This window comes from Sus scrofa, chromosome 13 (assembly GCF_054392235.1).
Source record: "Sus scrofa isolate SSC_HxYL_T2T_F1_AM1 chromosome 13, Sscrofa_HxYL_maternal_Yorkshire_Landrace_v2.0, whole genome shotgun sequence".
In the NCBI taxonomy this organism is placed as follows: domain Eukaryota; kingdom Metazoa; phylum Chordata; class Mammalia; order Artiodactyla; family Suidae; genus Sus; species Sus scrofa.
This window is the reverse complement of record NC_139395.1, coordinates 147,108,433-147,130,098: the sequence shown is the minus strand read 5'-3', so window position 1 is coordinate 147,130,098 and position 21,666 is coordinate 147,108,433. Positions and strand designations below refer to the sequence as shown.

General features: G+C 37.6%; 1 protein-coding gene across 15 annotated transcripts in view; it reads left to right on the top strand.

Moving 5' to 3' along the window:
- Positions 1 to 21,666, top strand: part of ACAP2 (ArfGAP with coiled-coil, ankyrin repeat and PH domains 2) — a 156,146-nt gene that overhangs the window by 57,032 nt on the left and 77,448 nt on the right. For all 15 annotated transcript variants that reach the window (XM_021070084.2, XM_021070080.2, XM_084990742.1 and 12 more), the window contains 2 exons: positions 6,953 to 7,072; positions 7,937 to 7,990. In XM_021070084.2, the coding sequence (XP_020925743.1) occupies positions 6,953 to 7,072; positions 7,937 to 7,990 (174 nt within the window). The remainder of the gene's footprint in view (positions 1 to 6,952; positions 7,073 to 7,936; positions 7,991 to 21,666) is intronic.

The following is a 21,666-nucleotide window of genomic DNA, read 5'->3' as shown; positions in this document are numbered from 1 at the left end:
ACTGTCATAAGGACTTTGACAACTGGCAAAGTATCTGTCACCAAGTCAGTCCTTGCCCCTGAATAGCTGCTGTGTATGTGCAGTTTAGCTATATGACAATTTCATTTTCTTAGCAACTCCTGTGACAGTGACCTCTGTTCCAACTCTGAACAGAAAGTAAGTATCTTACTTTCTGAAGTGAGTCTCCAGTCTTTCCAGTTTGCATCTTCACTCCTCCTGCTTCTGTTTTTCAGGCTTATCTAGATCTCTAGTCTTTCAGTCTGTCCACTTCCAATATTTCAGATCCCTTTTATAATCACTTCCCTTTCAGTGTCCTTTTTGAAAAAATACTTTTTTATTGAGTTAAAATTCACCTAACATAAAATTGATCTTTTTAAATTGTACAGTTTGGTGGTTTTTAGTATATTTGCAGTGTATGCCACCCTTACCACTGCTTTGTTCCAGAACATTTCCATTACCTTAAAAAGAAAATCTGTACCTGTTAGCAGTCACTTCCAGTTTCCTTCTCCCTACGTCCTCTGGCAACCAGTGATTTACTTTCTGTCTCTGTAAATTTGCCTCTTCTGGACATTTCATATAAATGGAATCATGCAATATTTGACCTTTTGTAACTGGCTTCTTTCACTTAGTGTAATGTTTTTAAGGTTCATCTGTCTATGTAACATCTTCCAGTATTTCCATTTTATGGCTATTGTATGGATGTACTGTATTTTGTTTACCCATTCATTGATTGATGGACATTTGGGCTGTTTCCACTTTTTGGCTATTATGTATAGTACTGCTATGAACTCTTTCAGTCAACTCTTAATTTTATACATTATTTTATTACATTAATGGAGACCTTCATTTCCCTTCTAGAATACCTACTCTGCAAAATTCTGACTGTATTTGTCTAACCATCTGTATTCTCTGTGTCATATCTGAGCTATAAAGCCCTGCAGGAGAAATTACACAATTATTTGGTGAAACTAAATTGGTGGAGCTAAACATTTCTGGAGTTGTTGATGCAAAGTAATTTTTCTAAGAGTCAATCCGGTTACCTTACTTACTCTCTTTAGCAGCTCTTATACTTAACTGTTTCCTCAAGACTTACCACCTTGCTCTTCATTCTTAGTAGAGAACCTTGACTCTTCCTTCCTTTTGGTGGGAACACCTTTATTTCTTGTTTTTATTCAGAAACTTAACAGAATGTGTCCTTATTCCATTTTTACCCCCATTTGAGTGGTAGAAGTATCCCATTCCTATGCAATTCCAAATTCTAACTCCTCAGGACTTTGCTTTGTCTCTCTCCTTTCCTTTCTCTACCAACTCTTTAGGTAGACAGACATGTTTGTTTCTCTTGAATGAAAACAAAACAAAATCTCATCTCTGAAAGGAGTTGCAAATCTTTACCAAGTAGTTACCATGTGCCAGTAACAGTTTGTGCTAAGATCTTGTGTCTAATCTTGACTCTTTTATAGTAACCTTATATGGTTTGGTACCATTGTTAATATATCATACAAAGAAACTGAAGCTTCTTGATGTTAAGGTCACTCAGAATCACTTAGAGTGTTAAGTATGTCAGCAGAATTTGAACCTAAGCCAAGTGAACCTCTGTTTTTGTTTGTTTGTTTTTTCTTTTTGCCTTTCCTAGGGCTGCTCCCAGGCTAGGGGTCAATCGGAGCTGTAGCCACCAGCCTACACCACAGCAACCTGGGATCCGAGCCACGTCTGCAACCTACACCACAGCTCACGGCAACGCTGGATCCCCAACCCACTGAGCAAGGCCAGGGATCGAACCTGCAACCTCATAGTCAGATTCGTTAACCACTGAGCCACCACGGGAACTCCAATGTGATACATTTCTAAAAGTGAAGTTGCTACCTTAGAGGGAATAGGTGTTTAAAATTTTGATAGTCTTGCTAAGTTGCCTTCCATAGAGATTGTACCAGTTTGCATTCCTACCGACAATGTGTGAGAGTGCCTAGTTCCCCATACCTATGTACTCTAACACAGCATGTTATTACACTTTTTGAGTTTTGCTGTTCTGTAAAAAAATAGTAATTTACCTTTCTTTTATAGTGAGTGAGATTGAATTTCTCACACTTTAGGTGTATTTGAATTTTCTTTTCTGGAAATTACCTGTACATGTCTGTCAGCCAGTTTTTTTCTAGTGCTGATTGGATTTTCAAAAATGAATTGTAGGGAGTTCCCGTCATGGCTCAGTGGAAACAAATCTGACTAGTAACCATGAGGATACAGGTTCGATCCCTGGCCTCACCCAGTGGGTTAAGGATCCCGTGTTTCCGTGAGCTTTGTTGTAGGTTGCAGACGTGTAGGTTCTGATCTGGCATTACTTTGGCTGTGGTGCAGGCCCATTAGAGCTGCAGCTCTAATTCGACTCCTAGCCTGGGAACTTCCATGTGCTGCAAGTGCAGCCCTAAAAAGACAAAGAAAAAAAAAGAAAAAATGAATTGTATACCCTTTCTTATAGTAGGGAAATCAGTCCCTTGTGATTTGTTGCTGGTATTGTTTTCTGATATTGTTATTTGACTAAATTTTTTTGATTAAGTTTTTTTTTTCCTCTTTAAATGTTTTGTTGCTGTGTATTTTAATTGATCAGTTTCTTCTATGGCTTTTGAATTTTGCATCCTCCTCAGAAAGACTTCCTACTTCGAGATTACAAAGAATATTACTTCCTGTTTTCTCGAGTTTTTTTTTTGTTTGTTTTTTTGCCTTGTGGCATGTGGAATTCATGGATCAGGGATTAGATCTGAGCCACAGTTGTGACCTATGCTGCTGCTGTGGCAGTGCTGGATGCTTTAACCCATTGTGCTGGGCTGGGGATCGAACCTGTGTCCTGGTGCTACAGAGACAATGCTGATCCCATTGCTCCACAATGGGAACTCTTGGTTTTCTGATTTAATATATTTGTTTAAATTTGTATTCCATGTGAAATTAATTTTAAGTTCTGGAATACAACTTAGTTTCCTTTTTTTCCCTTTAGACAGCTAGCCAGGGTCCTATATCATTTATTTTTTACCCCTACTGGCTAGAGTGTTATTTTAATCAACTATTGCATATTTGTATCATTCTTGACTCTGTATTCTCTTCCACTGACTAATTTGTCTATTCACATCCATTATCAGACTTTTAATTACTGCACCTTTATATTTTAATAACATATGGGGTAAAGTCCCCACCTCATTATTACTCTTTTTCAAATTTTTTCCGGCTCTTCTTGCGTGTTGGTTACTCCATATGAATTTTAGAATTAGCTTCTTTGTTTGTTTGGTGGAACACTGGTCCTATGAGAATGTTTCTTGAAATGTTTCATCAAATACTTTTGAGAAATGCTGCTTATTATTCTCTCTTTCTAGAATTCACAGTACACATTTATATTTCAAAAGCTCTTAAAAGTTTAGTAATAAAGGAATCTATTTGAATTTACAAACTGAGTTTCCCAGACTTATGTGATCACAGAATCCTTATTTTGGTACAGAATGTTCCTGTGGGATAATCTGTAGAATATATAATGGGGGAGTTCCCGTCATGGCTCAGTGGTTAACGAATCCGACTAGGAGCCATGAGGTTGCGGGTTCGGTCCCTGCCCTTGCTCAGTGGGTTGACGATCCGGCGTTGCCGTGAGCTGTGGTGTAGGTCGTAGACGCGGCTCGGATCCCGCGTTGCTGTGGCTCTGGCGTAGGCTGGCGGCTACGGCTCCGATTAGACCCCTAGCCTGGGAACCTCCATATGCCGCGGGAGCGGCCCAAGAAATAGCAACAACAACAACAAAAAGACAAAAAAAAATATATAATGGGGAAGAAATGGTCTATCGTTATGTCCTTTTTTTTTTTTTTTGGTCTTTTTGCCTTTTCTTGGGCTGCTCCCATGGCATATGGAGGTTCCCAGGCTAGGGGTCTAATTGGAGCTGTAGTCACTGGCCTACTCCAGAGCTATAGCAACGTGGGATCCAAGCCACGTCTGTGACCCACATCACAGCTCGTGGCAACGCCAGATCCTTAACCCACTGAGCAAGGCCAGGGATCAAACGTGCAACCTCATGGTTCCTAGTCAGATTCGTTAACCACTGCGCCATGATGGGAACTCCTGTCATTATGTCTTCTTCATCTACAGTCCATAATGCACTGTAATCTGGCCACAGCCCTGTTAGAACAATTCTTGCTAGAGATGCTGGTAACTCTTTTTCACCAAACTCAAAAGACCTTTTTTTTAAAAGGCTTTTAAAAAGTTTAAAAAGTTATAAAGTTTTAAAAAGTTGTTCTTTATGGATTTTCAGTCTATTCATCCTTTTTTTGTGTGTGTGTCTTTAGAGCCACACCCATGGCATATGAAGGTTCCCACAGCCACAGCAATGCCAGATCCGAGCCATATCTGTGACCTGCCTACACCAGAGCTCACGGCAATGCCAGATCCTAACCCACTGAGCAAGGCCAGGGATCTAACCTGCATCTTCATGGGTGGTCGTCAGATTTGTTTTTACTGAGCTTCGATAGAAACTCCTCATCCATCTCTTGATAATTTGTTTTTTCTTGACTTTGATGATATTAATCTCTTGGTTTTCCTCCTACCTTTCCTTCTTCCTCTTTGGTCTCCTTTGTGGTCACACTCTGACCTCTGCTTTTTGTCTAGGCTATGGTGCTGTAGCACTGACACTGTCTATTTGCTGATGACTCATGTGTTTGTATTTACAGCATCCTTCTCTTTTTTGAGCTTTAAAAATCATTTTTACTTGGGTTTGATAGACTTTCCACTTAGCTTGTTTTACAGACCCATCTAGTTCAGGCCTACTTCACAGACCCAAAGCTGTTAAAACAAGTCACTGATGGACAATACAGCGTCTTTGGGCAAATTAGCATCTTGCAGCACATGTAGTCTTCAGCAAGCAGGGCTCAGGCTGAATTTCAGCCCCTACTTTTTCCTTTTAGTAGGACACTGTCTGCATAACTGTACATGGGTTCTCCACTAAGTTTTTTTTTTTTTTTGGTCTTTTTGTCTTTGTTGTTGTTGTTGTTGTTGCTATTTCTTGGGCCGCTCCCTCGGCATATGGAGGTTCCCAGGCTAGGGGTCGAATCGGAGCTGTAGCCATCAGCCTACGCCAGAGCCACAGCAACGCGGGATCCGAGCTGCGTCTGCAACCTACACCACAGCTCACGGCAACGCCGGATCGTTAACCCACTGAGCAAGGGCAGGGACCGAACCCGCAACCTCATGGTTCCTAGTCGGATTCGTTAACCACTGCGCCACAACAGGAACTCCCCTCCACTAAGTTTTAAATTTGTCTCTCCTCTTTTCTATCTGCACACTACCTTACTTTAGTCTCTCATTGTTTTTGGTCTAATCTCCATATCTTTATTCTTTCTACTTTAGTTTTTGTTCTTCTAGGACATCGTTCTAAAATGAAACTCTGGTCAACTCATCCATTTAATATCTATTATTTCCCATTTTCTTTGATATAAAATGAGAACACCTTAGCATTGCACACAAGGCTTTTCTTGATCTGGTCCTTGTATATATATTTTCACACTGCACCAAGCAACTTAGTGTCTCTGGTTTGCCCTGCCCTCTAAGCTTCTAGGCATGATTTTCCTAGAGTAGTGTCTTCTTAATACTCTCTTCTGATTGCCTAATTGCTGTTGGTCTTCAAGACTTTTTTCGAGTGTTACCTTTTCCGAGAATCCTTCCTGGATCCCCATAGTCCTGGTTAGTAGATGTTCTTCGTTTGTTCCTTCTTTTTTTTTTTTTTTCTTTTTTTCTAGGGCTGTACCTGCGGCATATGGAGGTTCCCAGGCTAGGGGTCCAATCGGAGCTGTAGCTGCCAGCCTATGCCGGAGCCACAGCAACGCAGGATCCAAGCTGCATCTGCAACCTACACCACAGCTCACGGCAACGCTGGGTCTTTAACCCACTGAGCAAGGGCAGGGATCAAACCCGCAACCTCATGGTTCCTAGTTGGATTCGTTAACCACTGCGCCATGACGGGAACTCCTCATTTGTTCTTTCTTACGTGCTTTTGATGAGCATAGCAGTTGTGTTTGTGCTGTAAAGAATTTATCTGCTTGTCTAATGGTTTCAATTAGAACAGAGTTAATATTTTTTATTTCTGTTCCTCAGGGTCCCTGAGTAATAGCTTTAAATTATACTTCTGAGATCCTTTAGGTGTTTTCTCAAGTTTTTCTGTGCTCTTTATCCTCTTCTTGGTGGTCCCTCTTCTACCCTCACGTTAGCCTTTCCTCCTTCATCTAGAGCAGCTCCATTTTGTCTTTTTTTATATTTGACCTTCACCCATGATTTTGTTTACTTACAGAATATGTTCTGTGTCTGAGTTAAAGAAAAAAAAGAAAGGAAGGAATAGAAAAAAGAGAGAAGAAATGAAAGGGAAAAAGAGAAAGATGAAAGAGAGAAAGAAAAAAGGGGAAGATGTGGGGGAGGGGGAAAGACAGGGAGGGAGGAAGGGAGAGAGAGAATCTCAGTCCTAAGATTTAGCACAGTGCCCACAATGGTAGGTACTGGAGAAATATGTTTAATTAATCAATTCTCCTTTGATAGTCTGATATTAAAATAACCAGCATGACTAACCCACCATGCCAGTTTACTTCCCTTTCCTCTGACATACCACAGTTTTGTTTTTTAAAGATCTTTTTTCATACTTCTTGCTCTGCCTAAAGGTTCCTTTTCTTCCTTCTAAGAGGTGCTTACTACATTTTTATGGAGTTAATTTGTGGATTGAATTTCGCTTGATAAAATGATTGGTTGTTGTTATCAGACAGCCTCTGCTTCCTGAAAGGTCAGCTTTTTTGGTACAACTCTCAATTTTCAATTAAGTCTCTGGGGTTTTCTGATGAATTATGATTTATCTTAACTAGGCTGACTCATGTGGTTATTGCTAACACTTGTTCAACTAAGTAATTTGTAAAATTATTTTCAATGATATAATGTTTTTCTTTTTCAGCTTGTGAAACTTTGTATTGCAATGATTGATACTGGAAAAGCCTTTTGTGTTGCAAATAAACAGTTCATGAATGGGATTCGGGACCTGGCACAGTATTCTAGCAATGATGCTGTAGTTGAGGTTAGTATTATTAAAAGTAGTTAAAATGATAAAGGCAACAAGATAAGAATTATGCATCCATTTACCTAACAGTGGTCCTTAAAATTAGAAGAGCTATCACTGGTTGGTACTGTCTTATAAAATCCTGTTTTCTAGGACTGTTAGAAGTTGATGGTTGATTTGCATTGTGAATGTGTTTACTGTACTTGCCATCAGGTGAGCTGAAGCATCCACAGGAGGACCTGGGCAGAGGGAGCAGGGTTATACCTATTAGTAGCTGCTTCTAGGGAGAAGCAGAGAGCATTAGCTTAAGACTAGTATCTAACTGTACATATGGGGAGGTGGGGGCTGCATAGAAAAGTTCTGGTCACCTGGCTATGCTGTGTTAGCTATCCCATGTGGTATTATGACATTTCTTTTATGAGGAATGGTAACTGGTGAAGAAGAAATGGGTATGGTTTGATGGTTATTTGATCTGTAGATGCCTAAATGGGCATGGTCTTGATACACTCAATTTTATCTTTAGGTTTATATATCCCACTTCAGTTTGTTAGTGTAGTAGTATTGATAGGTTTAGTGTAACAGTATTGATAGGGCAGTCTAATTCTTTGCTTGTTCTAGGGTTTTATGTTACTATATGTAGATCTCTATAGAGTGTGCCTGTGAGATAGTGAGATTGTTTTGAGAGATAAATGTTAATGTTTATAATGTGATTTGATCTTTCTGTCAGAAATGCTGAGGTAACATTTATAGCCTATTTTAGTGGCTCTTAAATGACTTGGCTTTCTTTTTTCTTTTTTTTAAAATGTTTATCGAAAGATAGTTGATTTACAATGTTGTGTTACTTTAAAATGACTTGGTTTTCTTTTGGTTTCTTTCTCATAGACAAGTTTGACCAAGTTTTCTGACAGTCTTCAAGAAATGATAAATTTTCACACAGTAAGTGTCAGTAAGTAGGTGTTATTATGACCAGGTTCATGTTTTAGCACTTTTTCTTTAGTGGCAGTCTTTTATAAAATTACTTAAGTAGGAGTTCAATGACTTTGATTTGTCAACAGACTTTTTAGCTGGGTGGATCTAAAATGTGTGTGTGTGTGTGAGAGAGAGAGAGAGAGAGAGAGAGAAAGGAGAGAGAGAGAAAGTTATTTATAATCTTCCATTCTGTAATAGTGAACCTTAATGTCAGTGAAGTATACACCCATAACAGTTAATTTTTTCCCTTAAGTTGTGCTTTTGTAAGTTTTTAAGCAATTATTTTAAGAATGAAGACATACAAGTCATCATTCTAAATTTAGCTATTTCTTTTGTGATATAAATATATCCCCTTTGTGTAATCAGTTACCAGTGTTAAAGGCTGCTGTATTTTTTGAGCTATTTAAATGTGTGTTTAAGATTTGAGGGCAAATCTTCAAGAATAAAGGATATATATTTTGGAATGTCATGATATTCCTTTATACATTTTGTAAATTTTATTAAAAATATGGTACCTTGTAAGCTATATACTTGTAATTTTTAATGTGTATGGCTGTCATGTAATACTTCAGTGCTTCAAAAGTTGTTAACAGCTATTCATAACAGGAATATCAACACTTATATTCTTTGTAAAATATGCTAATTTTCTGTTCTTAGTTAAGTTGATTTTCTTAATTTTTTTGCCAACATATTAAGGATGAAGTTATCTGATAATACTTATTTTAATTGTGGTTTGCATTTTAACAGCAAAATTATCATGAACAAGTATTTGCTTCAGCTTTTGCTTTCAGTTCTCTTGGGTATATATCTAGGTGTGGAATTGCTGGGTAATATGGTAATTCTGTTTCTCTTTTTGAAGAACCATCAAAATGTTTTCCACAGAGGCTATACCATTTTACATTTCTACCAGCAATGTATGAGTGTTCCAGTTTTTCACATCCTTGTGAACGCTTGTTACTTTTCTTTCTTTTTAAAAATTATTATAGCCATCCTAGTAGGTGTGAAGTGGTATCTCATTGTGGGTTTTTTTTTTTCTTTCTACTTTTTTGGCCACCCTGCGGCGTATGGAGTTCCTGGACCAGGGATCCTATCTAAGCTACAGTTGCCACAATGCCAGATCCTTAACCAACTCCGCTGGGCTGGGGAGTGAACCCGTGCCCTGGTGCTGCAGAGATGCCATGGATCCCATTGCCCCACAGCAGGAACTCCTTCATTGTGCTTTTGATTTGCATTTCTGTAATGCACTGGAATGTCTTTTCATCTGCTTATTGTCCATTTTGTATTTTCTTCTGACATTGTTACTCTTGTTGTTCATTCAAGTCCTTTGCCCACTTTTAAGTTGATTTTTAAAAATTGAATTCCTTATATATTCTGAATATTAAACCCTTATCAGATATGTGATATATAAATAATTTTTCTCATTCTGCAAATTGTCTTTTCACTTGTTTGATAATGTCCTTTGATGTATAAAAGTTTTAATTTTTTAATTGATGTATAGTTAATGTTGTGTTAGTTTCAAGTGTACAGCAAAGTGATTGTTAAACTTTTCAGATTCTTTTCCATTATAGGTTATGATAAGATATTGAGTGTAGTTCCCTGTGCTGTACAGTAGGTCCTTGTTGTTTTCCTGTTTTGTATTTAACCGAGTGTATATGTTAATCTCAAATTCCTAATTTATCTCCCCTCCCTGCACCCCTGCTATCCCCTTTGGTAACCATAAGTTTGTTTTCTATGTCTGTGAGTCCATTTCTTCTGCTTTATAACTAAATTTATTTGTATCATTTACAATTTTTTATTTTTTTATTCTTTAAAGTTTTATTGAAGTATAGTTGATTTACAAGGTTGTGATAATTTCTGCTGTACAACAAAGTGATTTTCAGTTATACGTATGCACACAATCCATTCTCTTATCAGATTCTTTTCCCACATAGATTATCACAGAATATTGGGTAGAATTCTTTGTGCTATACAGCAGGTTATATTGGCCAATCATTCCATATACCTTAGTGTGCATATGCCACTCCCAAACTTCCAGTCCATACCCCCCCCCCATCTCCTTTGGTAACCATACATTTTATAAAGTCTGTGAGTCTGCTTCCGATCTGAAAATAAGTTCATTTGTATCCTTTTTTTTTATAACGATTCCACATATAAGTGATATTATATGATATTTATCTTTATCTGACTTCCATTAATTTGTCTGGTAATCTCTAGGTCCGTCCATGTTGCTGCATATATCATTATTTTGTTCTTTTCTGTGGCTGAGTACTATTCCATTTTATCTATCTATCTGTCTATCTATATCATATCTTCTTTATCCATTCTTCTTTCAGTGGACATTTAGGTTGCTTCCATATTTTGGCTGTTGTAAATAGTGCTGCTATAAACTTTGGTGTGCATGTATTTTTTTGAATTAGAGTTTTCTCTGCATATGTGCCCAGGAGTGGGATTGTAGGATCACATAGTAACTCTATTTTTAGTTCTTTGTTTTGTTTATTTTCATTTTTATTTCCATGTGTGTAGGAGAAAGATCCAAAAAGATACTGGTGTGATTTATGTCGAAGAGCGTTCTGCCTGTGTTTTCCTCTAGGAATTTTATAGTATTGTTCTTACATTTAGGTCTGTAATCCATTTTGAGTTTGTTTTTGTGTAAGGTGTTAGAGAATGTTTTTTTTTTGTTTGTTTTTTTTTTTGTCTTTTTGCCATTTCTTGGGCCACTCCTGCGGCATATGGAGGTTCCCAGGCTAGGGGTTGAATTGGAGCTGTAGCTGCCAGCCTACGCCAGAGCCACAGCAATGCGGGATCTGAGCTGCGTCTGCGACCCACACCACAGCTCACAGCAACACCGGATCATCAACCCACTGAGCAAGGGCAGGGATTGAACCCGCAACCCCATGGTTCCTAGTCGGATTCGTTAACCACTGTGCCATGATGGGAACTCCGAGAACGTTCTAATTTCATTCTTCTGTATGTAGTTGTCCAGTTTTCCCAGCACTACTTATTGAAGAGACTGCCTTTTCCCCACTATATATTCTTGCCTCCTTTGTTGTAGATTAATGGACCACAAGTGCTTGGGTTTATTTCTGGTCTTTCTATCCTGATCCATTGATCTGTGTTTTTGTGCCAGTTCTATACTGTTTTGATTACTGTAGCTTTGTAGTATATTGTGAAATCAGGGAGTGTGATTCCTCCAGTTGTATTCTTCTTTCTCAGGATTGTTTTGGATATTCAGGTTCTTTTGTGTTTTAACACAAATTACAAAATTTTTTGTTTCTAGTTCTGTGAAAAATACCATTGGTAATTTGATAGGGATTACATTAAATCTGTAGATTGTCTTGGGTATTATAGTCATTTGAACAGTATTGATTTTTCCAATCCAAGAACATGGTGTCATCTGCAGTTTCTTTCATCAGTATCTTACAGTTTTCAGATTGCAGGTCTTTTGCCTTCTTAGGTAGGATTATTCCCAGGTATTTTATTCTTTTTGGTGCAATGGCTAATAGGATTGTGTTCTTAATTTCTCTTTCTGATCTTTCATTGTTAGTGTATAGAAATATAAGAGGTTTTTGCATATTAATTTTATATCCTTCAACTTTACTGAATTCATTGATGAGCTCTGATAGTTTTCTGGTATTTAGGATTTTCTATGTTTGTATAGTCATCTGCAGTGACAGTTTTGCTTCTTTTCCAATTTGGATTCCTTCTATTTCTTTTTCTTCTCTGATCGCTTTGGTTAGGACTTCCAAAACCGTATTGAATAAAAGTGAGAGTGGGCTTCCTTTTCTTGTCGTTGATCTTAGAAGAAATGCTTGAACCTTTTCACTAATGTAAGCTGTGGGTTTGTCATATGTAGCCTTTATTATTTTGAGGTAGGTTCCCTCTATGCCCACTTTCTGGAGGATTTTATCGTAAATGGATTTTGAATTTTATCAGAAGCTTTTTCTGTATCTCTTGAGATTATCATATATTTTATTCTTCAGTTTGTTAATGTATATATCCTTCTTCTTGTATTGATCCTTTGATCATTATGTAATGTTTGTCTTTGTCTTTTGTAATAGTCTTTATTTTAAAATCTGTTTTTTCTGAAAAGAGTATTGCTACTCTGGCTTTCTTTTGATTTCATTTTTGTGGGATACCTTTTTCCATCTCCTTACTTTGAGGTGTGTCTCTAAATCTGAAGTGAGTCTCTTGTAGCATGCAAATATGTAGGTCTTACTTTTGTTTCCATTCAGCAAGTCTGTATCTTTTGGTCTGAGTATTTAGTCCATTCACGTTTAAGGTAATTATCAATGTGTATGTTCCTATGGCCATTTGTTAATTATTTTGGATTTGTTTTTGTAGGTGTTTTATTTTCCCTTTTCTTCTTTTGTTCTCTTCTTTTGTGATTTGATTACTATCTTTAGTGTTAGGTTTGGATTCCCTTTTTTGTATATGCCTTAGAGATATTTGTTTTGCAGTTATCATGAAGTTTTTGTATAGGAGGCTATATTTTTACATGCTAGTTTTAAGTTTCTGATTTCTTAATTTTAAATGCATTTGGATCCCCTGCTTTTGCAGTCTCCTCCCCTCACAATTACTGTTTTTGATATTATATTTTACATCAAATAGTTTTGCATATCCCTTAGCTGCTTATTGCGGATACAAATGATTTTACTACTTTTGTCTTTTAACTTTCCTCCTAACTTTGTGCATGGATATTTCCTACTTTTTTGTATGTTTGCCTTTACCAGTGAACTTTTCCATTACATAATTTTCTTGTTTCTAGCTGGGCTTTTTCCTTTCTGCCTAGAGAAGTTCCTTTAGCATATGTTGTAAAGCTGGTTTGGTAGTGCTTGATTCTTTTAGCTTTTGCTTGTCTGTAAAGGTTTTGAATTCTTTATCAGACCTGAACAAGAGCCTTGCCAGATAGAACATTTTTGTTTGTAGATTTTTCTCTTTCATCCTTTAAGTATATTGTGTCACTCCCTTATGGTCTGCAGAGTTTCTGCTGAAAAATAAATTGATGGTATTGCAGGAGTTCCCTTGTATGTTATTTGTTGTTTTTCCCTTGTTGCTTTTAGCATTCTCTCTTTAATTTTTTCATTTTGATTACACTATGTTGTGGTGTATTCCTCTGTGAGTTAATCCTGTTTTGGTCTCTGTGCTTCCTGGACTTAAGTGACTGTTTCCTTCCCCACTTTAGAGAAATTTTCAGTTCTAATGTCTTCAACTATTTTCTTTCTTTCTTTTTTTGGTCTTCAGGTATTTTATTAGGGCCTGTCTCTTCTCTCTGAAACCCCTATGATGCAAATATTTGCATATTTGATGTTGTCCCAGAAGTCTCTTAAACTGCTCTTTATTTTCATTCTTTTTTCTTTTCTTTTTCCATTGGCAGTGATTTCCACTACTATTGTCTTTCAACTCACTGACCCATTCTTCTGCCTCATTTAATCTTTTGTTGACTGCTTCTAGTGTATTTTCAGTTTTGTTATTGTGTTCTTTAATTCTGTTTGGTTGTTCTTTATCTTTTCTAATTCTTTGTTAAAAACTTCTGATTTCTCACTCTGTGCATCCATTCTCCTCCAGGGTTCTTTGATCATTTTTATGATCATTACCCTGATCTCTTTTTCAGTAGATTGCCTGACTTTGTTTCACTTAGTAGTCCTTTTGGGGTTTTAATATGTTCTATCATCTGAAAAATATTCCTTGGTTGCCTCATTTTGTCTAAACTGCTGTTTGTGGAGTTCCCACTGTGATGCAGCAGGTTCGATGGTATCTTGGGAGTGTGCTGGGACACAGGTTCTATCCCTGGCCTGGCACTGTGGATTAAGGATTCAGCATTGCTGCAGCTGTGGCCTGGGTCTCAGTTACATCTCAGATCTGATCCCTGGCCTGGGAACTCCATATGCCTCAAGGTGGCCAAAATAAATAAATAAATAAATTTCTATTTGTATTTTTATGTAGTAGCTTATGTATGTAGTTATGTTCCTCAACCTTGGAGAAGTGGCCCTCTGTAGGAGACATCCTGTAAATCTCAGCACTGTACTCCCCTCTTGTCACCCAGAGGCTGGTTCCAGGGAAGTGTCTGGCCTGCATTTGCAGACCTGGTCTTCAGTCTTTAAGACTCTAGTTTTCTTGCTTGCCATGTCTGTCCCCTGGTGGGTGAGGCTGCTCTAGAGGTTTGTGTAGGCTTCCTGATGGGAAGGGCCAGTGCTTGCCCCCTGGAGGGTGGAGCTCAGTTGCAGTGCTCTGGTGGGCAGGGCTATATCTAGGGGTGTATCTAGAGAAGACTGTGGGCTTGCGAAGTCTTTAGGCAGCCTGTATCCTGATGAGTGGAACTGTGTCCCAATTCATTGTTTGCCCTGAAGCATCCCAGCACTGAAGCCTGTAGGCTTTTGGGCGCAGCCAGGTCTTGGTGCCAAAATGTCAGCCTCCAGGAGACCTCATGCAGATGAATGCTCCCCGAGTCTCTGTCCCCACGGTGGGCCACAGCTGCTTCCTGCCTCCTGAGGAGATCCTCCAAAACCAGCAGGTAGGGTATGGCCCAGCCTCCTGGCAAATTACTGCTTTTATGCTTAGTCACAACATGTGTGAGACTTTGTGTGTGCCCTTTAAGAGAGAGGTCTCTATTTTCCCCAATACTGTGGCGCTCCTTTAATCAAGCCCCACTGGCTTTCAAACCAAATGCCGTGGGGCTCCTCTTCCTGAGGACTCCCCAGGCTGGAGAGCTTGGTGTGGGGCTTAGTACTCTCACCCCTGTGGGACAACCTCTGTGATATAATTATTTTCTAGTTTGTAGGTCACCCACAGTGGGGGGTGGGACAGAATTTATGAGATTTGATTATATCATGAGGCCATCCCTTTTACCTGTCTTGTGGTTCTGTCTTTATTTGTAGAGGATTTTTTCTGGTAGGTTCCAGTCTTTTTCAGCAGTGGTGGTTTGCAGATTGTTGTGATTTTGGTGTGCTCCTCAAAGGTGGTGAACTTAGAACTCTTTTACTCTGCCATTTTGGCTGCTCTCTAAAAATTTTCATTTTAATGAATCCCATTTATCATTTTTTCCCCCCTGATATTCCTGCTTTTGGAGTTTTATCCAAGAATCCATTGCTAAATCCCAGATCATGCCAATTTATCCTTTTTTTTTTTTTTCTTCTAAGAGTTTTGTGATTTTAAGCTGTAATGCTTTGCGTCAATTTTTTTTTTTTTTTTCTTTTTGGGGCCGCACTTGCGGCATATGGAAATTCCCAGGTTAGGGGTGGAATCGGAGCTTCAGCTGCCGGCCTACCCCAGAGCCATAATAACGCGGGATCTGAGCCATGTCTATGACCTACACCACAGCTCACAGCAACACTGGATCCTCAACCCACTGATCGAGGGATTGAACCCGCATCCTCATGAATCCTAGTCGGATTTGTTAACCACTGAACCAGGAAGGGAACTCCTACACCAATTTGTTTTTAATGACCTCTTATTCTCTTTTGGCTTTGTGGTGAATTTGGATGCTACTGTATAGTATGTTTGATTTCTCATTAAATCAAGGGATTTGACCTTTTGTTTCCTTTTTCTTTCTTTCTTTTTTTTTTTTTTTTTCTTTTTAGGGCTGCACTTGCGGCATATGGAGGTTCCCAGGCTAGGAGTCCAATCGGAGCTATAGCTGCTGGCCTGTACTGCAAGCCACAGCAATACCAGATCTGAGCCAAGTCTGCAACCTACACCACACCTCATGGCAACACCCGATCTTTAACCCACTGATCGAGGCCAGGGATTGAACCCGCAACCTATTGGTTCCTAGTTGGATTCATTTTTGCTGCGCCACGATGGAAACTCCAATTTGATCTTTTGGATTCACACTTCTTAAAAAATGTAATATAAGTATTAAGAGTTTGTTCAAAATTACTGATTATAAATTAATGTAATAATGTAATATAGTATCCTTTGTAATAGTCCTAGTCTCTAATATTTTCTTTAGATTATTGACTTATTGCTTTATATAAGAATGTCTTGCTTTTGTTATAGTTTTATATTTGAAAAGTTACGATTAAGATAAACTTTTGCTAAATAAATAGTTTAAATGTATGTTGTAATTTTTCTTGCTAAGAAATCTTAACCTTGGAGGATTTTATAAATTATTCTCTTAGAGTAAATTGAGTCTTTAAATATTAGGTTTGTTTGAAACCAGCTTTTAGGGAGTGGCCAAGATGGCAGAGTGGAAGAATTCTGTGTAAGCAGAGTTTGCTTAAAGAGGATAGAGATTGGTCTTTTTAGTGCTAGTGCAGCTAGCTTCCTGACCTGATTCCAATATTTTTTTTTTTTTCTAAAATTGAAAGCGAATAATATTTTTTTATTTTAACAGTGTGAAAAGAATATAGTATTGTGATAGAAACAACTTCGATTGAGTTAGGGCTCCACTGTTATTAGCTGTATTTTGGTTAATTTGTTTAGTCAGTTTAGTATTCTATAAAAAGTGAATTTGCCATGCCAGTATGTAAGGGTGTTGTGATGAAGAACAAAATATGTGCAGATGTCACCCTAGAGAGTGTTATTTCTTCCTTTACCATGTTGGTTGGTATCCATTTGGGAATGTAGGAACCACATAGGCTATTTCTTATAGAAAGATTTTAATACAGTGAATGATTACAGTGTATTGTAAGGGTTAGAGGAATGAAAAAAAGCCATGATGATGCCACCTAGAGATTAGTCAATGTAGTAGGAGCGGATGTCTCTAGGGTTACAGGGAACACGGGTGAAAGTGGTGGTACCAGAGCCCCTCCCCGCTGCACTGTTGAGAACTCTTCCATTGTTCCTGAGCCAGGAAGCTAGAGCTTGCCTTTTTGTTGCTGCTGCAAGAGCCACAGAGCCTGCAGTCCCATTGACATGCCCCGATTGGTCACTGAAGCTGCTGAAAGTTGGAGTAGCTCAGTTGCTCACTGATGGCTCTTTCAGCACAGAAGCAGGAAAACAGGTGGCCTCTCCTTACCTCCTGACTTGGAATTTAATGTCAGCTCCCATTTGCAGAACCTAACCTCTTATCCTGAAGTGGGTTTGGGAAATATACTTTGCAGATTTTAGTTCCTGGTAGTACAGAAGTGATGTAATGGTGAAAGCCAATAAACAACCAGCACTCCAACCATGAAGGCTGTGATTTTGAAAACTTTTTAGTAGGCAAATTATTATACAACCTTGAGTTGATTTTTCTTGTTTGTTTATCAGTTGAAGATTTTTGGTTTGCAGTTACTCTGAAGTTGTAATATAAGAGTCTATATATATACGAGATTGTTTTAAGTTGTTGGTCTCTTAATTGCAAGTGCATCTCCAGTGTCCTGCATTTGTACCCTCCTCTTCTCACGATTTCTGATTTTGGTGGCATAATTGTGTGTGGATGATTTCATATCTTTAATGTGTATATGTCTCTACTGATGAGCCTTGTCATTTGTGGTATTTTTGTTTCTGGTTGCAGCCTTTTCTTTTCTGCCTAGAGAAGTTCCTTTAGTATTTGTTGTAAGGCTGGTTTAGTGTTGCTGAATTCTCTCAGCTTTTGCTTATCTGTGAAGGTTTTGACTTCTCTCAAATCTGAATGAGGGCCTTACTGGGTGAAGTAATCTTGGTTGGAGGTTTTTTGCTTTCATCACATTAAGTACATAATGCCACTCCCTTGTACAACCTTAACAGTTTTTATCTTTGAAACTTTTTTCTGTGTCTTTTTTTTTCTGCATACTTCGTATCCCACACATTACCAAAATATGCCCAAATCAAACTATAGTTTCTCTGTCACCTTCAAGTCTAAACTACTACCACTTTTTGTTTAGCACTATGCAACTTGTATCTGTTTCTCTTCCTGCCCTTTTATAATGAGTTCTGTAACAGCAGCCAGAATGAACTTATAAAAACACAAATTAATTCACAGTATTCCCCTGCTCTAGCTTCCTATCACACTCAAAATAAAATCCTAACCAAGTCCTGTATGATGAGCCTTTTATTGATAACTTCTTGATCTCATCTCTACTCTCTGCTTGGCTGTACCCACTTGGGCTCTTTATTGTTCTTTGAATATGCCAAAGTCATTCTCATTTTAGGGCCTTTGCATTTGCTATCTGTTCTGTGCAGAATGTTCTTCCTCCACATCTATGTGTGACTTTTTACTTAGTATATTCTTTCTCTGTCTGTAGATCTCCTCACTTTATTTAGATCACTGCCTCTGAGAGAAGCCTTCCTTCACCACTGTATGGGCACTTTCTATCAGTTTACTCTGCCTTTTATGTGTGCGTGCACCCCCCCCCCCGCCACATACACGCATCATATATATGTATATGGTCTGGTTCTTAAATATATGTAGTTATGTAATTATTTGTTCTTCTCTATGTTCTATGATTTCAGGCACTTTGTTATATTCATCTCTGCTTCTACCACTTAGGAAGAAATTACTCATGGCAGGGTTGAGGAGATAGGTTATGAACTTATGACAGCTCTTGTATGTTGTTTTATTGTCTTTAAATGAATAAAGATTTGTTAAATCAGTGACAGCTCAGTGAACAAATAGTTAAAAGTATTTAATATTCCTTTAATTTTTCTTTTACTCTTTTGTGTACATGATCTCAGATTTTGACTATACAATTTATGTTGCTTTAGAAAGATATTTGCAGGTTGAGAGGAGATTGCTGTTTGCTTGCCTTTCTGTCTGGAGGTCTAAAGGCTATAGGTTGCTAAGCTTGTGTGTATTTACATGTATACTGGTATGTGTATATACAGAGAGAATTCTTTGTTACCTAGAGGTCTGGTGCCTTTCTAATTTTATCCTATATTCCTTTTATAGCATCTCAGAAATTTTCCTAGTAATAGCTACATATATATGAAACTAGAAGACCTTGATTTACTTTCTTTTAATTTTCTTTCCTTTGACAGTTTTTTAGGCTGTCTACTTTACCTGGGTTTTTTGTTTCTTGTTAAAAAATATTTTTCTCTTAAATTTTCCCAGTAGAAGTATCCTCTGTGTACATGAATCAAGATTCTTATTTTTGTGGCAAAGGTTCTTTCCCCATCATAATGCTATATACCTCACTCAACTAGATTAAAGATAGGAAGGGCATATATATTCTTTGCTGTTATATCCCCAGTACTTGCATAATTCTTATCCTGGGAAGTCATTTAATTTTTCTAAGCTTTATGTTCCACCTCTGTAAAATAAAGAGGCTCTACTAGATGACTTTTAGTTATAAAATTTCTAAGATTATAAAGTATTAATTATTATAAAATTTAAATATGATCTCAGAGCCCTTTGTTAAAATATGGGAAAAACCTAGTTTTATAGAAAATATTTTAGTAGCATTCTTCACAGTGATATTTTAATTACATAGCATTACAGGATAAAAGAGGCTTTATAGGATAAGACAAACTGCTTTCTAAAAGATAATAAAAGATAATAAAACTGAAATTTGCTTTACATGCCATAGCAGAACTCATAGCACTTGAGTTTCAGTGTATCAGTTTGTATCAGGATAAAAGGGTGGATGTTCTAGAGATGGCATTTATGAATAACTTTGTGGGCTTAAATAAATGTTTGAAATAATAGAACCATTTGGGTCATTAGCCAAGATTAAACATAGATTAGGTTTAGATTATCCAGTCATTTTAAAAATATTTTTTTTGGATTCTTTTGTGATTTATTTCCTTTGTAAAAATGGATAGTACTGTTCCTTATTCCTTATAGAATGAGAATTTTGTAGGGTTGTTTTTAATTCATATGTTTTTATAAGATACCAACTCATGACTTTTCCAGAGCACGTCATATATGCTACATTCTGTTACATACTAGAGTTGGTTTGATTACTTACTTGTTTTCCTGAAACTTAGAGCTCTGTTACTGTAACGTCACTGATCACTCTTTTGAATTCTAATTTGCTTTTGGTATAAGTAACATGGAATATTTATTTGATTATTTGCTGAATGAAGTTTTAAAGTTGAATTGGGAGTTCCTCTTGTGGCTTACAGTAATGAACCCAACTAGTATCCATGAAGATGCAGGTTCGATCCCTGGCCTCACTCAGTGGGTTAAGGATCCAGTGTTGCTGTGAGGTGTGGTGTAGGTCACAGATGTGGCTGGGATCCCGCATTGCTGTGGTTCTGGTGTAGGCCAGCAGTGTAGCTCCAATTCAACCCCTTGCCTGGGACTTACCATATGCCACGGGTGTGGCCCTAAAAAGACAAAATAAATAAATAAAGTTGAATTGTTGCATAAAATTCTATGAACATGTGTAGCCTTTTTCTTTTTTATAATTTTGGTTTTGCATATTATAGCTTCCTATTCATTTGCTCAACAAATGGTTTAAGTTAATAAGAATATGGTAGTTTAGTATTTCCCAGCTGTTTCTTATCTCATGTCACAGGTAGAAATTGATGGTTGTATTTTTATGGGACGCTGTAAAAACTGTAGGGGAATGTAAAGATGTCATGTCCTATCTGGTGTGGGTAAAAAATGTTTAAATTTATTTTTTATGGAATTATAGTAAATATAAATAAATATTTAATAATTTCTTTTTAATAAAATTATGTCAAAATACAATATATAGTGTTAGGGAAGGTATTATATATTGAATTATATAATACTTTAATATATTTAAAAAATATCTTAATGAGAAATTTGCACTAGCTTCTGTGAACATTGAAAAAAAGGTCTCATGAATGAAATGGTTCCAAGAAATTTTTTTTTCTTTTTGTCTTTTTAGGGCTGCACACACGGCATAATGGAGATTCCCAGGCCAGGGGTCAAATCGGTGCTGTTGCTGCCGGCCTACGCCGCAGCCACGGCAACACCAGATCCGAGCCGTGTCTGCGACCTACACCACAGCTCACAGCAACGTTGGATCCTTAACCCACTGAGCAAGGCCAGGGATTGAACCTGAATCCTCATGGATGCTAGTTAGATTCGTTAACCGCTGAGCCATGATGGGAATTCCGGTTTCAAGAAATTCCTTTTTTTTTTTTTTTTTTTTCATTTTTCTATTTGTTTTAATATTTTTTTTAATTTTCCCACTGTACAGCAAAGGGGTCAGGTTATCCTTATATGTATACATTACAATTACATTTTTTCCCTCACCCTTTCTTCTGTTGCAACATGAGTATCTAGACATAGTTCTCAATGCTATTCAGCAGGATCTCCTTGTAAATCTATTCTAAGTTGTTCAAGAAATTCTTGGTCAAGATTTAAAAATTGATGATCTTGGAGGATCCGCCATTGCCATGAGCTATGGTGTAGGTCTTAGATGTGGCTCTGATCTGGCATTGCTCTGGCTGTGGTGTAGGCTGATAGCTATAGCTCCTATTTGACCCCTAGCCTGGAAACCTCTGTATGCTGCAGGTGTGGCCCTAAAAAGACCAAAAAAAAAAAAAAAAAAAAAAAAATCGATGATCTTTTTAAATTCTTGGCAATTGTCAATGATGACAACTTTGTCAATGTAGGTAGACATATTAGTGAAAATCAGGTGAGCATTTGTTTGCACTTTCCTTCTGATTGATGGGAGCTCGTTATCACTTATACTTAGAATTTAAATAATTCCATGTCTTTATATTATACTTTATTTATTTATTTTATTTATTTATTCTTTTGCTGTGTCTTTGGGCCGCTCCCGTGGCACATGGAGGTTCCCAGGCTAGGGGTCGAATCGGAGCTG